This window comes from Mya arenaria, chromosome 10 (assembly GCF_026914265.1).
Source record: "Mya arenaria isolate MELC-2E11 chromosome 10, ASM2691426v1".
NCBI lineage: Eukaryota > Metazoa > Mollusca > Bivalvia > Myida > Myidae > Mya > Mya arenaria.
Genome location: NC_069131.1, coordinates 44,512,848 through 44,536,473, shown reverse-complemented (window position 1 = coordinate 44,536,473; position 23,626 = coordinate 44,512,848). Strand labels below are relative to the sequence as shown.

The 23,626-nt window shown below is 38.7% G+C and overlaps 1 protein-coding gene across 6 annotated transcripts in view; it reads left to right on the top strand.

The window, feature by feature from the left end:
• Nucleotides 1-23,626, top strand: part of LOC128206426 (oxysterol-binding protein-related protein 1-like) — a 131,565-nt gene that overhangs the window by 84,969 nt on the left and 22,970 nt on the right. For all 6 annotated transcript variants that reach the window (XM_052908851.1, XM_052908846.1, XM_052908848.1 and 3 more), the window contains exons 19-24: nucleotides 3,802-3,899; nucleotides 16,385-16,561; nucleotides 18,934-19,012; nucleotides 20,379-20,497; nucleotides 21,169-21,286; nucleotides 21,496-21,621. In XM_052908851.1, the coding sequence (XP_052764811.1) occupies nucleotides 3,802-3,899; nucleotides 16,385-16,561; nucleotides 18,934-19,012; nucleotides 20,379-20,497; nucleotides 21,169-21,286; nucleotides 21,496-21,621 (717 nt within the window). The remainder of the gene's footprint in view (nucleotides 1-3,801; nucleotides 3,900-16,384; nucleotides 16,562-18,933; nucleotides 19,013-20,378; nucleotides 20,498-21,168; nucleotides 21,287-21,495; nucleotides 21,622-23,626) is intronic.

Below are 23,626 nucleotides of genomic sequence, written 5' to 3'. Positions count from 1 at the left end.
TAGATATTTTTTCAAGCCAATTTTTTTTTTTGCTAACCTTAAATTAATATAACAGGAATACAACTGCTTTCATAGTACATCATTTACCCATTACCCGATATGCTATATTTGGATGATGACATTATTTTCTACACTTGGTTATAAATTTTTGAAATGCTTTGCAAAAGAAAAATTGAATTTCTAACAGTTTTGAAAACCTTTTTAAAAAAGTGAGCATTTGCTCCTTAAGAAGAACATGCTCCATTTTTAACATTTCTCGGATGCATCAAAATGTGTCTTATCAGATAATGGGTTAATAGTGTCGCGGGTTAGTGTTAGTACACATAATTAATGGCAACATATCAAAGCCAAGATCATCCTTCAAAGTCAAAGGTCAAATTTAAGGTTAATCAAGATGTTAATAGGCCATATTGCATACAGGCAGCAAATTGTTTTACAAACAGTGTTTTATGTGAAACACGAGACATACTATTTTACAAAACTGATAATGTACAACATAAACCTTGTACTTGTATTACTTTTACACCATCTTGTATGTACAATCTCATTCTAACCAGTATTTCAAGCAGATTCTATGCCAATCTAGTCATTATTTTTTTAGCTCCACTGGCCGAAGGCCATGGAGCTTATGTCGTCACAGATTGTCCGTCGTGAGTGCGTGCGTGCGTAAACATTTACTTTAAACGACATCTCCTCTGAAACTGATAAGCGGATTTTGACAAACTTCACAGGAATGTTCCTTTGGTGGTCCTTTACCAAAATTGCTCAAATGGTTCCGGTCCATTGCACAATATGGCCGCCAGAGCTAAAAATAGCAAAATCTTTAAACGACATCTCCTCTGAAACGGATAGGCAGATTTTGATGAAACTTGACAGTAATGTTCCTTGGGTGGTCCTTTATTGAAATTGCTCAAATGGTTCTGGTCCATTGCACAATATGGCCGCCACAGCTAAAAATAGCAAAATCTTTAAACGACATCTCCTCTGAAACGGATAGGCAGATTTTGATGAAACTTGACCGAATTGTTCCTTGGGTGGTCCTTAACCAAAATTGCTCAAATGGTTCCGGTCCGCTGCACAACATGGCTGCCAGGGCAAAAAAAATAGAAAAACCTTTAAAGAACATCTTCTCAGAAACCGATGATCAGATTTTGATGAAACTTAACAGAAATGTTCCTTGGATGGTCCTTTATCAAATTTGCTTCAATGGTTTCGGTCCACTGCACAAGATGGCCCCCAGAGGTAAAAATAGAAAAACCTTTAAACGACTTCTCCTCAGAAACCGATGATCGTATTGCAATGAAACATGACAGAAATGTTACTTGGGTAGTCCTTAACCAAAATAGCCCAAACAGTTCTGGTCTGCTGCACAACATGGGCACCAGAGCTAAGAATAGAAAAAAAAACGTTAAACTACATCTTCTCAGAAACCGATTATCAGATTTTGATGAAACTTTACATAAATGTTCATCGGGATGCCCTTTAACCAAAATTGCCCAAATGGTTCCGGTCCGCTGCACAACATGGCTGCGAGAGTTAAAAATAGAAAAACCTTTAAGGACTTCTCTTCCGCAGTCTTCACGAAAAACATTTTAACCTACTAGCCAGTTGGACTAGCATAATGGCATATTTTACTAGTCCGAATGACAATCTAGTAGTCCGACTATTTTGCCACATTATAAAACTGTATGCTTGAGGTAAATACCTATTTCAATTGAGCAGCTTGCAGTTTGAGTAAACATTTCTTTATTATGATGCTCATGCAGTGATAGGGAGTGACATCCTTCTGTTGGGAATAGTGCTCCTTGTTTTTCAGAACCTATGGGTACTATGTAAAAACAAAAGTCATCTTGCTTGAATAGACTGTAATAATATCAACATGGTTAGAAAAGAAATGCCATGCTTTAATAGCTTTGATTACATTTTACTACTGAATTACCTCCCTTTAATAGAAAAAAAAATAATGTCTTAATTTTTCACGTATAGCATCTTTAAATAATTTTTAAACAATAATAATTTATGAATAAACATATAAGCATAAAGTCCTCACAAAAAGATTAATTTAAAAACCTTACATTTATACATAGGAAAGTATATATAGACTGAACATTAATTTTCGTTTAAGTGACATTCTGAAAGTTTATGAAACAGCTATTTTTAGTAACTTAAATGGCCGAAAAGTGTAAGTGAAACACCAAGTCGATTCTATCTCGTCAGTTCTTGTTCAGGTTAGATATTTGCTTCATAATCTATTCAGATTAAATGTTAACCGATGATCAGATTTTGATGAAACTTGACAGAAATGTTCCTTGGGTGGTCATTAACCAAAATTTGTTAAATGGTTCCAGTCCACTGCACACCATGGCTGCCAGAGCTAAAAAATAAAAAAACTTTATACGACTTGTCGTAGAAACCGATGACCTTTTTTCGATAAAACTTGACAGAAATGTTTGTTTGGTGCTCCTTTACTCAAATTGCCCAAATCATTTCGGTCAACTGCACAACATGGCAGCCAGAGAGCTATTAAAGTAAAAAAAAAATTCAAATAACTTCTCCTCAAAAATTGATGATTGTATTTCTATGAAACTTGACGAAAATGTTCCTTAGGTGGTCTTTGCTTGAACCTTTTGGCCAGTGGAGCACAGGCACTGATGTGCCTCTTGTTTCTTCATCTCATATCTTCAAAGGCTTAGAAAAAATAACCCCTTCACTCCCAGGCCAAGTGTGCACATGAAAACTATTATATTTACTTCCAACTTAAAACACTTCCCCAACATTTGGTAATAAAATCTATGGATTGAATTTCAAACAGTTTGGATCTAGATGAAACTTTAGTTACTAAGTGTCTTGTACAGGCTCAAGCCATATTCATAAAGCTCCTAAGGAAAATCTTAAACTTAAGTGAACATTTCCATTGCAGATTTCTCACTTTTTTACCCATAATACTTCAATGAAACTTTGCATTCATATGCAAAACTATGTTTTTCATAAGCATGAAAAGTTTCTTTGACGTTTGCTTAAAAATAAATTGGAAATCCGCATCTGAAATGTTCACTTAAGTTTAAGATTTTCCTTAGGAGCTTTATGAATACGGCCCCTGAGCTACTGTGTGCCATTTAGGCCAGTAAACAGGTTAAATATTCACTATTTTGTTACCTCTGATTTTTTACCAAATCATACTTAATGTGCAATGTATCTATTTTCTTGATAAAAATAAAAGAAAAGTCCACAATTTTTTTTTTTTTGTCACTATAACCACTTCATCAACGTCAAGGTCACACTGATTTCAACTGTTTTATGCAAGACTTGTAACTGCAAGTGATTTTACATCCGACAATTGTATACAGCTGTTTGTCTCCCTCCAAGTGTGACCTTGACCTTATAGGTAGGGACCTGGATCTTGTATATGTCACATCATCTTCATGTGCTGAACAACTGTGTATAGTTCTTTCAAACCATGACAATATTACATGTCGCATGTCTGCTAAAAATCTAGAACCTTTCGTCAAATATTTACAAAACTTTTGTTTACTCATATAAGCTTCATTTAGCAATGCATCTGCAAGAAACTTCTCTTGGCAACTCTCAGGACCTTCAGTCCTTTGATTTTTAGTTATTGCCCTTAGTTAATTTTCATTGTCAACTTCGACAAAGGATAACAGTTATCCTTTGTCGATGTTGATAATATTTTTAATTCTGCAGGGGATATAGCAGTCAGTGACTGTTCTTGTTCTAATTGTTAAGCAAATGTATAGCATGGTATGTTAATAAATAAAACTCAGTTTTACTCTCATATTTCAGTATGTATCAGCATTTGCTGTCTCTGCAATATCATCCAACTGGGACCGGATAGGAAAACCATTCAACCCGTTGCTAGGAGAGACATATGAACTAGACAGGTGTGTTTATTGTATAAGAAATATTTGATATTCCTATGGCTTTATTTATCGCATACGCAGTAAGCATTTACACACTTCAGTTCTTACTTCAAAAAGCATTGTCATCAAATAGTTTAAACATACTATTTATCTTGAAACAATACTTCTGCCCTTTAAAGATTGACAAAAATCCTTTTTGAGGACCCAGTTGAGTCCACTGTAAAATTGACAATGTTGATGTATGCCTGGTACATTTTTGTCACATAAAAAACTAATAGCCTATAGCAGCATATACCGGTAATGTACTTTCTACAAAAAAGCGTTAAGGTACAACTAAGCCAGGTCAGCTGAAATAAATAGTCTCCTTTTGCTAAATAGAGCGACTGTTATATAATGTGGTGATTAATAAGTGGACACATGTGTAGAGATCAATTATTTAATTTGAAAAAACAACGTATTATACAGTCTGAGAATTCTTTATGTGATAATAATTATTAACTGGAATAACAAACAATTTCATTAATATCACCATGTTTCATTCTGTAACAAAAATATCCATAATATTGTGGAATGGCTGAATTTGAACTTTATTGGCATATAAAGCAATCATGCTGTCATATCTTAATCTCATAATTAGCCCTCACATCTTGCTCTCACATCTGGCTTTCACCTCTTGCTTTTACATCTTTCTTTCACATCTGGCCTTCACATCTTGCTCTCACATCTGGCTTTCACCTCTTTCTTTTACATCTTGCTTTAACATCTGGCCCTCACATCTTGCTCTCACATCTGGCTTTCACCTCTTTCTTTTACATCTTGCTTTAACACTGGCTCTCACATCTTGCTCTCACATCTGGTTTTCACCTCTTGCTTTAACATCTGGCTCTCACATATTGTTGTCACGTCCTGCACTCACATTGGGCTCTCACGTCTTGCTCTCATATATATCTCTCAGATCTTGCTTTTACGTCTGGCTCTTACATCTTGTTGTCACATCTGGCTCCCACTTCTTGCTCTCATGTCTTGTTTTCACATCTGGCTCCCACTTCTTGCTCTCACGTCTTGCTTTTACATCAGGCTCTCACATCTGGCTCTCACTCTCACATCTGGCTCTCACATCAAGCTCTCACATCTGGCTCGCATCAGGCTCTCACATCAGGCTCTCACTCTCACATCAGGCTCTCACATCTGGCTCTCACATCAGGCTCTCACATCTGGCTCTCACATCAGGCTCTCACATCTGGCTCTCACATCAGGGGTTCAAATCTGACTCACATCTGGCTCTTACATCTAGCTCTCACATCTGGCTCTCACATCAGGCTCTCACACCAGGCTCTCACATCAGGCTCTCACATCTGGCTCTCAAATCTGGCTCTCACATCTGGCTCTCACTCTCACATCTAGCTCTCAAATCTGGCTCTCACTCTCACATCTAGCTCTCAAATCTGGCTATCACATCTGGCTCTCACTCTCACATCAGGCTCTCACATCTGGCTTTCACATCTGGCTCTCAAATCTGGCTCTCACATCTAGCTCTCAAATCTGGCTCTCACATCTGGCTCTCACTCTCACATCTAGCTCTCACATCTGGCTCTCACTCTCATATCTAGCTATTAAATCTGGCTCTCACATCTAGCTATCACATCTGGCTCTCACATCTGGCTCTCACTCTCACATCAGGTTCTCACATCTGGCTCTCAAATCTGGCTCTCACATCTAGCTCTCACATCTGGCTCTCACTCTCACATCTAGCTCTCAAATCTGGCTCTCACATCTGGCTCTCACTCTCACATCTAGCTCTCACATCTGGCTCTCACATCTGGCTCTCACTCTCACATCTAGCTCTCACATCTGGCTCTCATCTGGCTTTCACATCTGGCTCTCACATCTGGCTCTCACATCTGGCTCTCAAATCTGGCTCTCACATCTAGCTCTCACATCTGGCTCTCACTCTCACATCTAGCTCTCAAATCTGGCTCTCACATCTGGCTCTCACTCTCATATCTAGCTATTAAATCTGGCTCTCACATCTAGCTATCACATCTGGCTCTCACATCTGGCTCTCACATCTGGCTCTCACTCTCACATCAGGTTCTCACATCTGGCTCTCACATCTGGCTCTCAAATCTGGCTCTCACTCTCACATCTAGCTCTCAAATCTGGCTCTCACATCTGGCTCTCACTCTCACATCTGGCTCTCACATCTGGCTCTCACTCTCACATCTAGCTATCACATCTAGCTCTCACATCTGGCTCTCATCTGGCTTTCACATCTGGCTCTCACATCAGGCTCTCACATCTGGCTCTCACATCAGGCTCTCATCTGGCTCTCACATCAGGCTCTCACATCTGGCTCGCATCAGGCTCTCACATCAGGCTCTCACTCTCACATCTAGCTCTCACATCTGGCTCTCATCTGGCTCTCACATCAGGCTCTCACTCTCACATCAGGCTCTCACATCTGGCTCTCACTCTCACATCAGGCTCTCACATCTGGCTCTCACATCAGGCTCTCACATCTGGCTCTCACATCAGGCTCTCACATCAGGCTCTCACATCAAGCTCTCACATCTGGCTCGCATCAGGCTGTCACATCAGGCTCTCACTCTCACATCTGGCTCTCACATCAGGCTCTCACATCTGGCTCTCACATCAAGCTCGCATCAGGCTCTCACATCAGGCTCTCACTCTCACATCTAGCTCTCACATCTGGCTCTCACATCTGGCTCTCACATCAGGCTCTCACATCAGGCTCTCACATCAAGCTCTCACATCTGGCTCGCATCAGGCTGTCACATCAGGCTCTCACTCTCACATCTGGCTCTCACATCAGGCTCTCACATCTGGCTCTCACATCAAGCTCGCATCAGGCTCTCACATCAGGCTCTCACTCTCACATCTAGCTCTCACATCTGGCTCTCACATCTGGCTCTCACATCTAGCTCTCACATCTGGCTCTCACATCTGGCTCTCACATCTGGCTCTCACATCAGGCTCTCACATCTGGCTCTCACATCAGGCTCTCAAATCTGACTCACATCTGGCTCTTACATCTAGCTCTCACATCTGGCTCTCATATCTGGCTCTAAAATCAGGCTCTCACATCTGGCTCACACCAGGCTCTCACATCTGGCTCTCATATCTGGCTCTCACATCAGGCTCTCACATCTGGCTCACACCAGGCTCTCACATTTGGCTCTCACATCAGGCTCTCACATCTGGCTCTCACTCTCACATCTAGCTCTCAAATCTGGCTCTCACTCTCACATCTAGCTCTCAGATCTGGCTCTCACATCTAGCTATCACATCTGGCTCTCACTCTCACATCAGGCTCTCACATCTGGCTTTCACATCTGGCTCTCACATCTGGCTCTCACATCTAGCTCTCAAATCTGGCTCTCACATCTGGCTCTCACTCTCACATCTAGCTCTCACATCTGGCTCTCACATCTGGCTCTCACTCTCATCTAGCTATTAAATCTGGCTCTCACATCTAGCTATCACATCTGGCTCTCACATCTGGCTCTCACTCTCACATCAGGTTCTCACATCTGGCTCTCACATCTAGCTCTCACATCTGGCTCTCACTCTCACATTTAGCTCTCAAATCTGGCTCTCACATCTGGCTCTCACTCTCACATCTAGCTCTCACATCTGGCTCTCACATCTGGCTCTCACATCTGGCTCTCACTCTCACATCTAGCTCTCACATCTAGCTCTCACATCTGGCTCTCATCTGGCTTTCACATCTGGCTCTCACATCAGGCTCTCACATCTGGCTCTCACATCAGGCTCTCATCTGGCTCTCACATCAGGCTCTCACATCTGGCTCTCATCTGGCTCTCACATCAGGCTCTCACATCTGGCTCTCACATCAGGCTCTCACATCAGGCTCTCACATTTGGCTCACATCAAGCTCTCACATCTGGCTCGCTTCAGGCTGTCACATCAGGCTCTCACTCTCACATCTGGCTCTCACATCAGGCTCTCACATCTGGCTCTCACATCAAGCTCTCACATCTGGCTCGCATCAGGCTCTCACATCAGGCTCTCACTCTCACATCTAGCTCTCACATCTGGCTCTCACATCAGGCTCTCACATCTGGCTCTCACATCAGGCTCTCACATCAGGCTCTCACATCAGGCTCTCAAATCTGACTCACATCTGGCTCTTACATCTAGCTCTCACATCTGGCTCTCATATCTGGCTCTCACATCAGGCTCTCACATCTGGCTCACACCAGGCTCTCACATTTGGCTCTCACATCAGGCTCTCACATCTTGCTCTCACTCTCACATCTAGCTCTCACATCTGGCTCTCACATCAGGCTCTCACATCTGGCTCTCACATCAGGCTCTCACATCAGGCTCTCAAATCTGGCTCTCAAATCTGGCTCTCACATCTGGCTCTTACATCTAGCTCTCATATCTGGCTCTCATATCTGGCTCTCACATCAGGCTCTCACATCTGGCTCACACCAGGCTCTCACATTTGGCTCTCACATCAGGCTCTCACATCTTGCTCTCAAATCTGGCTCTCACATCTAGCTCTCACATCTGGCTCTCACTCTCACATCTAGCTCTCAAATCTGGCTCTCACTCTCACATCTAGCTCTCAGATCTGGTTCTCACATCTAGCTATCACATCTGGCTCTCACTCTCACATCAGGCTCTCACATCTGGCTCTCACATCTGGCTCTCACATCTGGCTCTCACATCTAGCTCTCAAATCTGGCTCTCACATCTGGCTCTCACTCTCACATCTAGCTCTCACATCTGGCTCTCACATCTGGCTCTCACTCTCATCTAGCTATTAAATCTGGCTCTCACATCTAGCTATCACATCTGGCTCTCACATCTGGCTCTCACTCTCACATCAGGTTCTCACATCTGGCTCTCACATCTGGCTCTCAAATCTGGCTCTCACATCTAGCTCTCACATCTGGCTCTCACTCTCACGTTTAGCTCTGAAATCTGGCTCTCACATCTGGCTCTCACTCTCACATCTAGCTCTCACATCTGGCTCTCACATCTGGCTCTCACTCTCACATCTAGCTCTCACATCTGGCTCTCATCTGGCTTTCACATCTGGCTCTCACATCTGGCTCTCACATCTGGCTCTCATCTGGCTCTCACTTCTGGCTCTCACATCTGGCTCTCACATCAGCTCTCACATCAGGCTGTCTCATCAGGCTCCAGCATTTTGCTCCCAAATTTTGTCCTCACATCTGGCTCTCATGTCTTGCCTTTACATCTGATGAATAAGAATGATTCAAAAAAGCTGATTACCAACCTCCTGTGCAACACACATTAAACATGCTGATATTTTAACCTCATGTATTTGAGGGTCGCCACTTGATTTTGTTTCTTTGATCAAATTTTTACAAAATTATTTCTGAGCTGCATAAATAATGCACTGATAACAAGTGAATGTTATATTTAATTGATAAAAAAAGATGAAATAAATATTGAAATGACAAGGAAAACAGTACTATGCACTTTTTAATGATTGTTTATTCAAAATTAAATACCCTTTCTCCCACTTTTCACATTTGCAAAAATACTTAATTGACATTCAATGGCTTCAAAAATGTTCAATCCTTTATGTGGGTGCATCTTTATTTATGACCCTTAAAAGACCGATCAAGCGATAATTGACATGGGTATCTGCGCTTATTGACATTGTCCCATTGTAATGTCATAAAATGCGTGAAGTAGATGATATTATGCACGAAATTGTCGCATGCTGAATTTGCAGACCTGATAATTTAATGAAAAAAAATGAAATCCACATATTTTAGTACCCTTGAAAGAGTCTCTTTTTTTGGAAAAAAAAATGCAATTTCAACTCTAGGAATATAAATGATTTCACAGTATACTGATAAATAAAGCATTGTGATATAATAGATCTTGAATGCCAGATACCTGCATTGATTTTACATTCTGTGTTATTTAGTACAAAAGAAGGCTATAGCCTGTAAATAGCCTGTAATACTCACTATACAAAACAAATAAAATCATTGAGTAAATGCCATGTTTCCAATGACAAATAGATATATCAAATAATCTTGTCACGAAACAGAAATAAATTGTCAATACTTAGGGCTCTTGAAACTAGAGTTACTGGTACTTATTTTTAACTCTTAAATATATTCTCCAAGATTCTGGAAAAGCTGCAATAAACCAAATCAATGAAAATATAGAAGCTAACAATCTCCTTCCATCTTACCAAACAGCCTATAGAAAATATGGTGTCAAAACAGCAATGGTCAAAATGTATAGTGATCTCTTAAAACTAGGGATGGCAACGAGTAGTAAAATTGGTACTCGAGTACTCGGACAATCTTTCGATCGAGTACTTGGGTACTCGATTACTCGGAAAAAATGATATTTTTAAGGGGAAAGACAAGATCGTGTATATATGTACCGTTCGTGGCGTATATTGTGCGTTGGTCGTATAACTGATCATTGTCATCGTTAAATTAGACTTTCTTTATTTACTTTAACTGAAAATTATATAAAAGGAAAACAAATGCTGTTTCATGCTTTTAATTTTGTCTTTTTCATTTCACTTTAATGATTTTACATATAAGTATGCACTGCAAATTAGCTACAATATAGCTTGAAAGTTTAACCTGGATTTTATTCGAGCGTCTAGATAGTCAAGATTTATAATGAACATCAATCAGAATTACAATGAACGAAAACTAATAGCATACATAAGAATAAAGAACAAAATACTTTGTACTGTATTATTGTTGTTTACCTCATAAATATTCATAATTCTTCATTTAAGATATCAATCGTAATAATCATTGCCCAATCAATGCTCGTAACGGTCGCTACTCGTTCGCTCGTCAGCGTCCATTGTTTGGTGAAAGGACTCTAATCGGTAAACAATAGAATTGTGAAGTTGAAAGTTCCGCTATCAAAACTTCGCTTATTGACATTAGTGCTAATTGGAAATAGGGGCCCTTTGCTGAAAGTTTGCAACTCTCAACTAATTTATTAGAGTCAATTGTGTACACAGCAGGGATTAGAGGGACCGTAAATTGTCCTCTTGGCAACTAACCAGATCTGTTACTTTGTCTGTAAATTGTGTATTTTGTGATTTTTATAGATTTTTTCCGAGTACTCGAGTAGTGATTTGGTACTCGAGTACTCGGACGTTCGATCGAGTACTCGAGTACTTGGGTACTTGTTGCCATCCCTACTTGATACCATTGATAAAAATCCAGATACAATTGTGATCATGATTGACTTGAGTGCAACATTCGATACCACCGACACTGATTTGAATCCTTCAAAACCACTTTGAAATTCAAGGCACTCCCTTGAAATGGATGGAATCTTATCTCATAAACAATGAAAGTCATGATTGAACAGTCAGAATCTGAAACTGAGCCACTGAGGTTTGGAGTTCCACAGGGATCTTGTGCTGGACCGGTGATCTTTATCCTGTATATATCAGCTCTTAATAGAGTGGTGCAGAAATATCCAGCCGATATGAATGGAAACGCTGACGACCACAAAATTGCATTAAAAATCCAAGCGAGAAATTCTCAAAATAAGACAATTGCTATCTCAAAGAAAAAATCACATGGATGACGACTTATGCACCAGTCAATTGTAACCACCCCAGGGGGTAAGCCGGGGAAATGGGCCGTGTTTTTACCTTCCAGGTAGCCTTGCAGTGACGGGTGAATGCGGTGGTTTTGTCTTGGCGCAAAAATTAGCGGGAAATGGGCCTTACCTAGAGTCCCTGGGGTGCGGGGGCATTTTGGGGGGATTTTACCAGCAGTTTGTCTCCGCAGGGCGGGGTTTTTGCCCAGGCCTGGCTGGACTGAAAGTCAAAGTCCCCGCTATTCCCCAGACCTGGGGGGCCGTGGTTACAATTGACTGGAGCATTACAAACACAGAATGAATAACTCTCAAACTAAATAATTATGTATGGAACCAAACGTCAATTACAAAAAGTAAACATTACAAGTTTCAACATTGGTGGTTACAGTGTAAAATGTGTTGATCATGTCAGAGATCACTTTACCAATACGCTCAATTTTGACCATCATATCGGAAAAAAATGTCAAATAGCATATGTGCAGTTTCGGAATCTTAAAGCTATACATAAACATCTCACAAGAAAGTCAACAGATTCATGAGTGCATGGATTGGTTCACTCTCATATTGATTTCTGCAACGGTCTATCATCAAAATTCCATCTTACCAAATCAAAAATAACAACGCTAGAGTGATCTTAAATGCTTCCTTTGAAGAACCAAGTGCTGAACTTCTGAAAAAAACTACCGTACACTGGCTCCCAGTTAAAGCTAGAATAATTCTCAAGGTTCTAGTGCTGGTTTTCTGTGCATTTAATGGTACAGCCCCATTGTATTTGAGGGAAATTTTTGTACCTATTCGAGGAAGATACATACTAAGATCACATAGTGACACTCAATTTACCACTCCAAGGCGACGAACCAAATTAGCTCACAGATCAATCATCGTCATTGGTCCCAAATAGTGGTTAGATCTACCTAGTTATCTGAAAAACATTGAAACTGAAGCCATTTTCAGATCAAAATTAAAAACCTGTCTGCTTAGTCAATTTTATGGGCAATGATAGTTTAGATGAGGAAAGATTTACTTTTACTGTTTTCTGTAATTGTGAAGTGCATTAGAATATTTTATAATTTTTGTGCTATATAAATGCTATGTATTTGTATTTGTATATATCACGCCTCCAACATGAATGACGTAACGCCATTGGTCCAGGACTGGTCACGCGGTGACCCAATATTTTTCCATATTTGGTCACCAATTTTATATCGAACCAAAATGGCGTCTATTTAAACAGGTTGTTGACGTGATATATACATAACGGGGTTAGGAAGTTGACCCTATATGGGATATACGGGGCACAGGAAATAATATTCGGGTTTGAGCTTAATGCTCTCACCCAATATGGTTTCCTTTGGCCTGTATATCCCATATCGGGTCATCAACTAACCCCGTAACTTATAATATTGAATTATCTTCTATGTACCCTTTCAGTATTTTCAGCTGTTTACAAAGGCCCTAAACTTCACTAGCACAACCAACATACAATATATGAAACAAACAAATGAAAAAAACTAATATGATTTTAACTGGAAACAAATAGTGAAATACACAAAGAAGTAACTTGAAATAAATCCTATTTTGATAGCTTTAGGTAGTGTTTGAACTCACTATTTACAGTTTCAACAACTGAAAAAATCCTCAAAACTAAAGGGGGTGCCCCCTGCCACACCCACCTGTGCATTAATATTTATATTGGGAATGTTCTGCCTACATGAATGTTGTCCATCAGAGCAGAGATTACTTGCAAATCAACAAATGCTCTTACTCATTGCTGAATATTTCCTGCTGCCTTAGATATACATATTATTATTATTCATCCTATTTATTAACAGCTTTTTGTTGAAAGATCTGCTCAATAAATATTTAAAATCTACTGAAAACAATTTGTTAGAATTGATATTGAAAATCATTAGAAGTCACTCTTTGGTGTCAATATTTTACTGGGTTTTCACAGTTAAAACTGGTTATTCAAATGATATACGTTGTCGGGCTGGCAGGGTCAAAATCACCTATGAAACTGAAAAACATTAGTTAGGGTTGACAGATCTTGACCAAACTTTGTATATAGGAAGACATTAAGGATACCTTTCATGGGATTGTGCTTTGGGCCCCTAGGGTGAAGGTCACTGTGAATAATACTAGAAACCTGTTGAACAGGAATCACTTTAGTAACTTTAGTAAGGGTCGACAAATCTTGTCAAATATGGTATGCATAAAGAGTTTATGGAGGACTTCCATTTGATTGCATTTGAGGCCCCTAAGGTCAAGATTAATTTAGTGTTACTAAAATTAGTAAGAAAACATCTGAAACTAAATCAAACAATGAAGGCTGTTTGAAGTTCTTCTGTCAATCACTTAAAACCTGTTTGTGTCGCATTATGGAATTTCTTGTTACATTTTTTTCTGCACCCTCCCAAATCCATTACATGAAAGATTGGCCGTTCTACTCCCTATTATCAGAAATTCAACTAGTCACTAAAGTTAAATTATACAAAAGCTAATGTAGTTCTTTATTTTTGTCATGATGCGTAGTAATTTTGGATCACTTTTGACCTGTAATAGTTCCTTAAAAATCTCATTTTGGGCAGTTATTTATGTTCATTTTTAATCAAGTCTTGCAAAGTTATATATTTAATTGTGCTTCACTGTTATGATATGTAATTTTCATAACCCATAAAATAAAAGAAATAAAAAGTGGCATGTTGTCATGACTCATCTGACATGGGTTGTACCAGAATTGATAAATTCAACAGAAAAGCCTACCTGGTGGGCAAGAAATTAGCTGCTTTCTTGTGGGTCTATAGTTGGATGTTTAACAGGTCCTGAAATACTTGGGTTTATGGACACTTATGCAAAATATGTGAAATACAACTCACTCAAAATGTGTCCAAATGATCGAATCTGTGAAAATAAACCAAGTAAAATTGAAAGCTGGTGTGGTCTTCTGTCAGAATGATAGACACATGTGTCTGTTACAAATGAAGCCTGCTGAAAGCCTTTATGAAGAGAGCTGATGGCATTATAGCTTTAAATGGAGGATGGAAGAGCTTGTTGATCTAAAGCATAATCAATAAGCATCACGGTTGATGCAGTTAAATTCTAGAATCTTCACTCTTTGCTGTTTTAACCTGTTGATGAATAATTCTCTTGTTAAGAGATATTAAGTTTTTTTTGCCTCCTGTTGTTTCAGACAGTTGGAACAATTCAATGATGGAATAAAATGACTTCTGTTTATGGACTGCATTGAAAAAAATGACAAGTGGGTGAAACTTTTACTGTTGACATGCAATAGCAAAATATACATACATCGGAAAAGAGGAGTAATGGCAGGGCAGTTGAGTCTTGTCTGAAGGGCTGAAATAAGGCTAATTCCCCAAAAAATAACAGAATTTCCCAAATCTCCAAGCAAATTTCCAAGTGCTTTTGATTCTTTAATTTCACAAAAAAACACTTGAGTATGGTCTGGTCCTATTCAAAACAGATTGTTAAAACAAAGCTAACAAAAGAGATGTTATACCAGGTAAACAATGTCAGCCTCATTTTAAGTATGCCCTTTCTTTATTCTTTAACAAGATGCTAGCCATTTATAAACACAATGTGGTGCCAACATTAGAAACATAGATGTATTAAAGCCAAAAATGTATTCAAACATATTGTCTGCAAATATTTTCAAAAGCAGATTAATATACATGATTGAAAAAAAATACAAAGATGCTCAATGAAACATTTAATCTTTGTACAATTATTTTCACACATATCAAAGGAATCCTCTGAATTATTTCTTTTAATGTGCAAAGAAATGTGTCCGTGGACCAAACCTCGCTTACTAGAGCCTTCAGCCTTAGGTTCTCACACTTGGTCAGGAGGCTGATAATGACCTGCAGATGAACTCTATTGATTTGCTTGGGCATACAATTTGTTTTGGCCTTCTGTCTTCAAACTTGGTTGGCCATAACCTGCAGATAACCTCTATAGATTTTGAGGTCATGCTAGATGCTTGTCTCCATCAGGGCAGATGGGTGCTATTAAAAAGGACATGGTGCAGCACCCTTAGATAACTCTTGAGCTAAGAAAAACCCACCTTAGGTCAAAAGTTGCTGTGACGTTGAACACAAAAGCTTGTCTGATTGATGGCTATAGTATGTTTGGCCCTTTGGTCATCAAACTTGGTAAATATATTAGTGGTATTGCTGCACTATTACATGATTTTATAGAACTATTAAATAGAATATTTAATAGCTTTGTTGTTCAGACCATGCTTCTATGTCAACCATTTTCTTTAGTAATATAAGCTTTATTTTCAGAAAGTGTGGTTTAGGGACAGTTATCAATACCATTCTTAAACTTATCCTTAAACATGCCTCCATTATCCATTCAGTCTTTTGGCCAATAAATTTTATAGTCCAATATTCTACTTAGTATTAAGATTAAAAATGAATCTAAGATGGTAATGAAGTTTGGCCCCTGATTTGTTTATTATTCTTACATTTCACTAATAATACATTACTGTCAGAAAGTTTGGTAGTATTATATTGATTGGTATGTTTAATCAATAAAACATCTACATACAACCCCTTTTTAAATCCTGTGTTTGGTTTTAGCATTTTATTGTTTAAACTATCCTCAAAACACTAAAAAGTCAACACATTTGGTTCATTTAAGTGCAGTTTTCTTTAAAAGAAAACATTTGAGTTAGTTTATATACTCACTAAAATATTACCTCAAAATCTCGATAAGTTACAAAAAAATTATATATTTTTAATGGCCCTCATATACCTGAATACATGTGTTTTCTGCTTTAGTCTTATCTGAAAAAAATCAAAGAGAAATGAATTTATCTATGCCCAAATATGTAATAAAATTAATCCTGTTGTCATTTTCAGACCAGACTTGGGTTTCCGGCTGGTATCCGAACAGGTTTGCCACCATCCGCCAATCAGTGCCTTCCATATTGAAGCAGAGAACTACAAGTTTCAAGGATCCATTCTCCCAAAACTCAAGTTCTGGGGAAAATCAGTAGAAGTTAACCCTAAAGGGACATTAACTCTAGAATTTCCAAAGTGAGTGTAAAAACTGATTTGTTTCTATTCCGTCCGTGTGTCCGGCTCAATAAATCGTGTCCGGGCTGTAACTTTCCCTTGTATGGACAGATTTTAAGATAACTTGCCACATGTGTTTGACATACCAAGACAACTTGTCGCGTGCAAGACCTATGTCCCTACCTCTAAGGTCAAGGTCCCTCTTAGTGTTTATTCCCAATGGAATGCTGCATATAAGGACATAGAGTATAGGTTGTCATGTCCGGGCTGTAACTTTCCCTTGTATGGACATATTTTAAAATAACTTGCCACATGTGTTTCACATACCAAGAGGACGTGTTGCGTGCAAGACCTGTGTCCCTACCTCTAAGGTCAAGGTCACACTTAGGTGTTTATTCACAATGGAATGCTGCATATAAATAAGGACATAGAGTATAGGTTATTGTGTCCAGGCTGTAACTTTCTCTTTTATGGGCATATTTTAAAATACCTTGCCACATGTGTTGACATATCAAGACACGTTGAGCGTGCGAGACCCTTGTCCCTATCTCTAAGGTCAAGGTCACACTTAGTGTTATTCACAAGGGAATGCTGCATATATAAGGACATAGAGTATAGGTTTTTGTGTCCGGGCTGTTACTTTCCCTTGTATGGAGAAATTTTAAAATGACTTGTCACATGTGTTCAACATACCAAGACGACGTGTCACGTGCAAGACCCTTGTCCCTACCTCTAAGGTCAAGGTCAAACTTAGGTGTTTATTCACAATGGAATGCTGCATATAAGGACATAGAGTATAGGTTGTTGTGTCCGGGCTGTAACTTCTTGTATGAACAGATTTTTAAATAACTTGCCACATGTATTTGACATACCAAAATGACGTGTCGTGTGCAGGACCCATGTCCCTAACTTTTATTCACAATGGAATGCTGAATATAAGGACATAAGAGTGTAGGTTGTCAAGTATGGGTGGTATTTTTTATGTTCAGAGGCAATTTAAAATAACTTGCCATATATGTATTTGACACTTAAAGGCAAGATCAACTTTTCATGTACTCGCCTTGTTCATAGGTCAATGTCAAATTTGGGGACATTCGTCACATACTGTTTGTTCATATGTATGAATACCAGTGGATTTGTCACTCAACATTTATTTTAAGAGCTGATTACTTTTCAGAAGTGTCAATGTCAATATATTTACTCTATGACAATAGATTTATGAAGCAGTAACAGTGAAAGCTCGTCGGAAAAAAGTTAATGGTAGTAACTTACATGTAGCCTTACATTGGCTGTAACTCAAAAACTGTTACTAAAATTAAACATGGTATGCATGTTACCAGAGCCAATATGCACATGTATAGTGAGGCTGATTACTCCAGCTTAAATAGTTCCCTCTTGGTGTGGCAGTGTTGGTTAATGTTTCTCATCATTCGTTTTGAACTTTAAACTACCTAATGGCATAATATTATAGATGTAAATGATGATGAGGATATGAAAAATAGGTTTGGGTGTATATTGGAGTCACTCTCAAGCAAATTATTCTTGTTCTTAGCATAACATGAAAACTAATGGATGGAATTTTATTAAATTTCATACAATGGTAAGGCACAATGAGAGGAAGTGCAAAAACCATAACTCAATTTTGGCCAATTACAGAGTTATTGCCCTTTGTTACTTTTTCTTGTGCGGAGCAGAACATGAAAAGTACTTAGGATGGAATTTAATTAAACTTCATATGATGGTAAAACACAATGAGAGGAAGTGCAGTGTACAAGAACCATAACTCTATTTCAGGTAATTACAGAGTTATTGTCCTTAGTTATTTTATCTTGTCAGCAGCGACTTCTAAATTACTGAATGGATTTATAATTTAACAACATACATATGATAAGTGGTAATGCAATGTACAAATATCTCGCACTCCTTTGTCGAGGCAGCAATCGGGGATATTCATCACTCCTGTGGCCATTTATATAACATACATTTCCAATTGCAATGCTTAGTTGTTAAATGAAGTAAAGATACCAAAAAAATAATAATGTGTTATGTTTGCCAGGTGTTGAACTCACTTTTGGCATAAAAAAATCAGAGAGTTTTAAGATTGAACTTGGATGATCTTTTAGGTCAAAGGTACTACATTGTAAGTTAATTTGAAAATGTAATTACTGGTAGAATGGCAGAAAAAAATAGATCATAATAATTGATCATACCTCACCAAGTTTGTTAAAGAATGGGTCATCATGATACATTCAATGATCTTCAAATTGAAATCACATTTTTTTGTACTATTAAGTGAAATTTTTTCACTCAACTTTCCAAAGAATAAGGAGGCCATACTGACAATTGACAATATTTTTTATTCTACATTTGCTGCAAATTGTGTGTATTATCAGGCATGGTGAGACGTATACCTGGCAAAATGTGAACTGCTGTGTTCATAATGTCATCGTGGGGAAGATATGGATCGAACATGTGAGTAAACAATGCAAACCTAGTTGCATTTGAATGTCTTCAAACTCATAAGAGTGAACAGGAGACTCATATGCCAACTTTGAACTTGTATTATGGGACATGAAATTCTTATAAATGAAACTTATATAAGTGAACTTCAAAAGTTGTAGTTTGGGACATGTTATTCATTGAGTTTGACATTTAATAACAATACATAGCGGCATCTTTCCAAAAAAGCATGGGTAGCCATCAATTCTGTGATAAATCAAGTTAATTATGAGATCTGTTGCTGTCCGTGAAGAAGTTTCTTTTTAATTGCCCTCAAAATTTATACCTATGCAGACAACGCGAAAACTTTTTCTTCTTCACAGGACATTGCGACAGGTAAACACCTTAAGTTTACCTGTCGCAACAAATTTTTACCTGTCGCAATGTTACAAACAGTATTCGGTTACATCAGCTTAAACCTTGATTTTAAGCCTCTTTTTTAAATAAGTTTTGTAAATCCCCATTATAACAGGTTTAGATCTTTTTGGTTAGACTTGTCTTACAGTTCTATAATAAATTACAAAAAAAAAGCTAAATATCATGTAAAAAATCAATATTCGGATCTTATGTCATAATTTTTTTCTTCCCTTGCCTCCCCCAAAAAAAACTCATATCTGGTTCGTCTACCCATGGAACAGCTAGATCTTACTCTTTTAATTCATCTTTAAATTAAAGATACAGCACAGTTATAAAATGTAACGAATTGTACTACAAGTCAAACTCGGGCACAACATTTATGCAAAAACGAAAGTAGATTTCTTGTTATTGGCAAAGTTAAACAGAGCGGAAAGAAAGTCAGCTCGGTATATTAATCATCATATCTAAATTAAAACGATTGCCGGGAACCACTTCGCCGAAAATAAATACATATGGAATTTTGTAATTTACGAACATTTCCGTAAAATAAAAGTATTAGAGTACGAGCTGAAATCGGAACCTTACGCGTTTTATCGGCTTTTACGGAAACATTTCGAAACGGGGTTTACAAATAGTGATACACGGATTAACACGCTGAATAATCATGATATAATAGTTAAAAATAACTCTGAACATTTATTTAGAAACTGAAAGTAAATTTTCCGAAAATTAAACGGTGCTGACTGTAATTTTTCACCGGACATTGTGACCGACCAAAACAAAAGTTTCGCCGGTCAAAATGGAAATATACCGGACATGTCCGACTGTCCGACGGACATTCGCATAGTCTGCCCATGTACACGATAATAAATTTGGTTATTCTGGTATGATATGTTCTAATTCATTCGTGGTCCATAAAGTTTGATGTTTATGATAAATTTTAATGACTTTTTAACAAGTATATGTTCAATTGTCTCTGCAGACTGGTGTTATGGAAATAGTAAATCACAAGACCAAACACAAGGCTGTGCTAAACTTCAAACAAGGAGGCTGGTTTGGCAAGGATCTGCACAAGGTGGAGGGATTCATTTATGATCCAAGGTATGATCATCTGTTTTTATCTCAACTATTCAAAGAAGAAGAGCTCAACTACACACCCTAGCGATGGTGTCAGTGTCATACCTTGGTTAAGGTGTTGCATGTAAGCACCTGGTTAGTAACAGTTTAAGCCATAAAACATTCATTTTTGAACGGAAATGTTAAAATCTTGGATCTGATCTTTTGTCAGCAGTGTTTTATTATTGGTTTGCAGATATTTACGCAAAAATTTGCTCTTTCCAAGACAAAAAAAAAAAGTTGTAAAAATGGTATATCTGTGAGAGTGCAGCTTAAATATTTGACTTACAAATTCTGGTAAAGGTTTTGCATGTACCATAAATCACTCTGTGTTTTAGGACACTGGCAATAAATAGAACACAGGCTAAATAAATAAATAATAGAAAAAAGTGGAAAAATACTAAAAGCCTGTTATACTGTAGATAGGATGCAGTCAAAAATTTCACTATCAACAGCCTCCATAATCCACAGCCAGTTTTTTTCAGTTACGTTTTTTTGGATCATGAAAATGGCAATGGTTATTGTAAATAATGCGATAGGTTTAGATATAATGCCAAATTCCAGTAATTTGACAATCAACCCGGAAATGTGACCATAACATAGAGCGCCCAATAGCTCTTGGTGAACACACACATTTCAAAGTTGTTGTTTTTCAGCAAGCGAAAGATGAAAGCCCTGTATGGCAGCTGGATCTATGATCTGTTTGGTGTGGATAATGATGCCTTTGAGGATTACATGAAGAATAAACCCAGCAGTCCAAAGCATACCTCCTCTGTATGTAGAGTAAATCAGTCAGAATATTAAACATGACCATGAGTGTCTGAATGTTTTGAACAAAATCTTTGATAAATCAGGCTTATAAAAGAAATGAGAACCTCTCATGACATGACAGAATTTATTCATAAATGATTATATTATGCTTTGTTTTAATTTATAACTCTCATAGTATTTAAAAAAGGAAGAAATTTGTTGCCTGTTTCCAGGAAAACGGTGATTCGTCCGAGGTAGAAGACAACATCCCCACACACCATCTGTCTGCCTTTAACCTGAATATACCCGGTCAAGTTGCGCTGTGGAGCTATACACCCAGACCTTCTAATACTGATCAGGTATGCTCTAGTTACACTGTGGAGCTATATACCCTGGCCTTTCAATACTGATCAGGTATTGCCTAGTTACACTGTGGAGCTATACACCCAGGCCTTCCAATACTGATCAGGTATGGTCTAGTTACACTGTGGAGCTTTACACACAGGCCTTCCAATACTGATCAGGTATTGCCTAGTTACACTGTGGAGCTATACACCCAGACCTTCTAATACTGATCAGGTATGGTCTAGTTACACTGTGGAGCTATATACCCTGGCCTTTCAATACTGATCAGGTATTGCCTAGTTACACTGTGGAGCTATACACCCAGACCTTCTAATACTGATCAGGTATGGTCTAGTTACACTGTGGAGCTTTACACCCTGGCCTTTCAATACTGATCAGGTATTGCCTAGTTACACTGTGGAGCTTTACACCCTGGCCTTCCAATACTGATCAGGTATTGCCTAGTTACATTGTGGAGCTATACACCCAGACCTTCCAATACTGATCAGGTATGGCCTAGTTACACTGTGGAGCTTTACACCCTGGCCTTCCAATACTGATCAGGTATGGACAAGTTACACTGTGGAGCTATACACCCAGGCCTTCAAATACTGATCAGGTATGACCTAGATACACTGTGGAGCTCCACTCCCAGGCCTTCTTATTCTGATCAGGTATGGTCTATTACACTGTGGAGCTGAACACCCAGGCCTTCCAATACTGATCAGGTATGGCATAGTTACACTTCGGAATAATATACCCTGGCCTTCAAATACTGATCAGGTATGGCCTAGTTACACTGTTGAGCTATATACCCTCTTCTTCTAATAGAGATGAGGTGTGGCCTAGTTACACTGTAGAGCATTACACCCAGGCCTTCCAATACTGATCACATATGGCCTAGTTACACTCTGGAGCTTTACACACAGGCCTTCCAGTACTGATTAGGTATGGCCTAGATACACGGTGGAGCTATATACCCTGGCCTTCCAATACTGATCAAGTATGGCCTAGTTACACTGTGAAGCTTTACACCCAGGCCTTCAAATACTGATGAGGTATTGCCAAGTTACACTGTGGAGCTATACACACAGGCCTTCAAATACTTATCAGGTATGGATTAGTTACACTGTGGAGCTATATACCCTGGCCTTCCAATACTAATCAGGTATGGCCTAGTTACACTGTGGAGCTGCACTCCCATGCCTTCTAATACTGATCAGGTATGGTCTAGTTACACTGTGGAGCTGCACACCTTGGCCTTCAAATACTGATCAGGTATGGCCTAGTTACACTGTGGAGCTTTACACCCAGGCCTTCCAATACTGATCAGGTATGGTCTAGTTACACTGTGGAGCTGCACACCTTGGCCTTCAAATACTGATCAGGTATGGCCTACTTACACTGTGGAGCTATACACCCAGGCCTTCTAATACTGATCAGGTATGGTCTAGTTACACTGTGGAGCTGCACACCTTGGCCTTCAAATACTGATCAGGTATGGCCTAGTTACACTGTGGAGCTATATACCCTGGCCTTCCAATACTGATCAGGTGTTGCCTAGTTACACTGTGGAGCTTTACACCCAGGCCTTGTAATACTGATCAGGTATGGCCTAGTTTCACTGTGGAGCTTTACACCCAGGCCTTCCCATACTGATCAGGTGTGGCCTAGTTACACTGTGGAGCTATATACCATGGCCTTCCAAAACTGATCAGGTATGGCCTAGTTACACTGTGGAGCTTTACACCCTGGCCTTCCAATACTGATCAGGTATTGCCTAGTTACATTGTGGAGCTATACACCCAGACCTTCCAATACTGATCAGGTATGGCCTAGTTACACTGTGGAGCTTTACACCCTGGCCTTCCAATACTGATCAGGTATGGACAAGTTACACTGTGGAGCTATATACCCAGGCCTTCCAATACTGATCAGATGTGGCCTAGTTACACTGTGGAGCTTTACACCCTGGCCTTCCAATACTGATCAGGTATGGACAAGTTACACTGTGGAGCT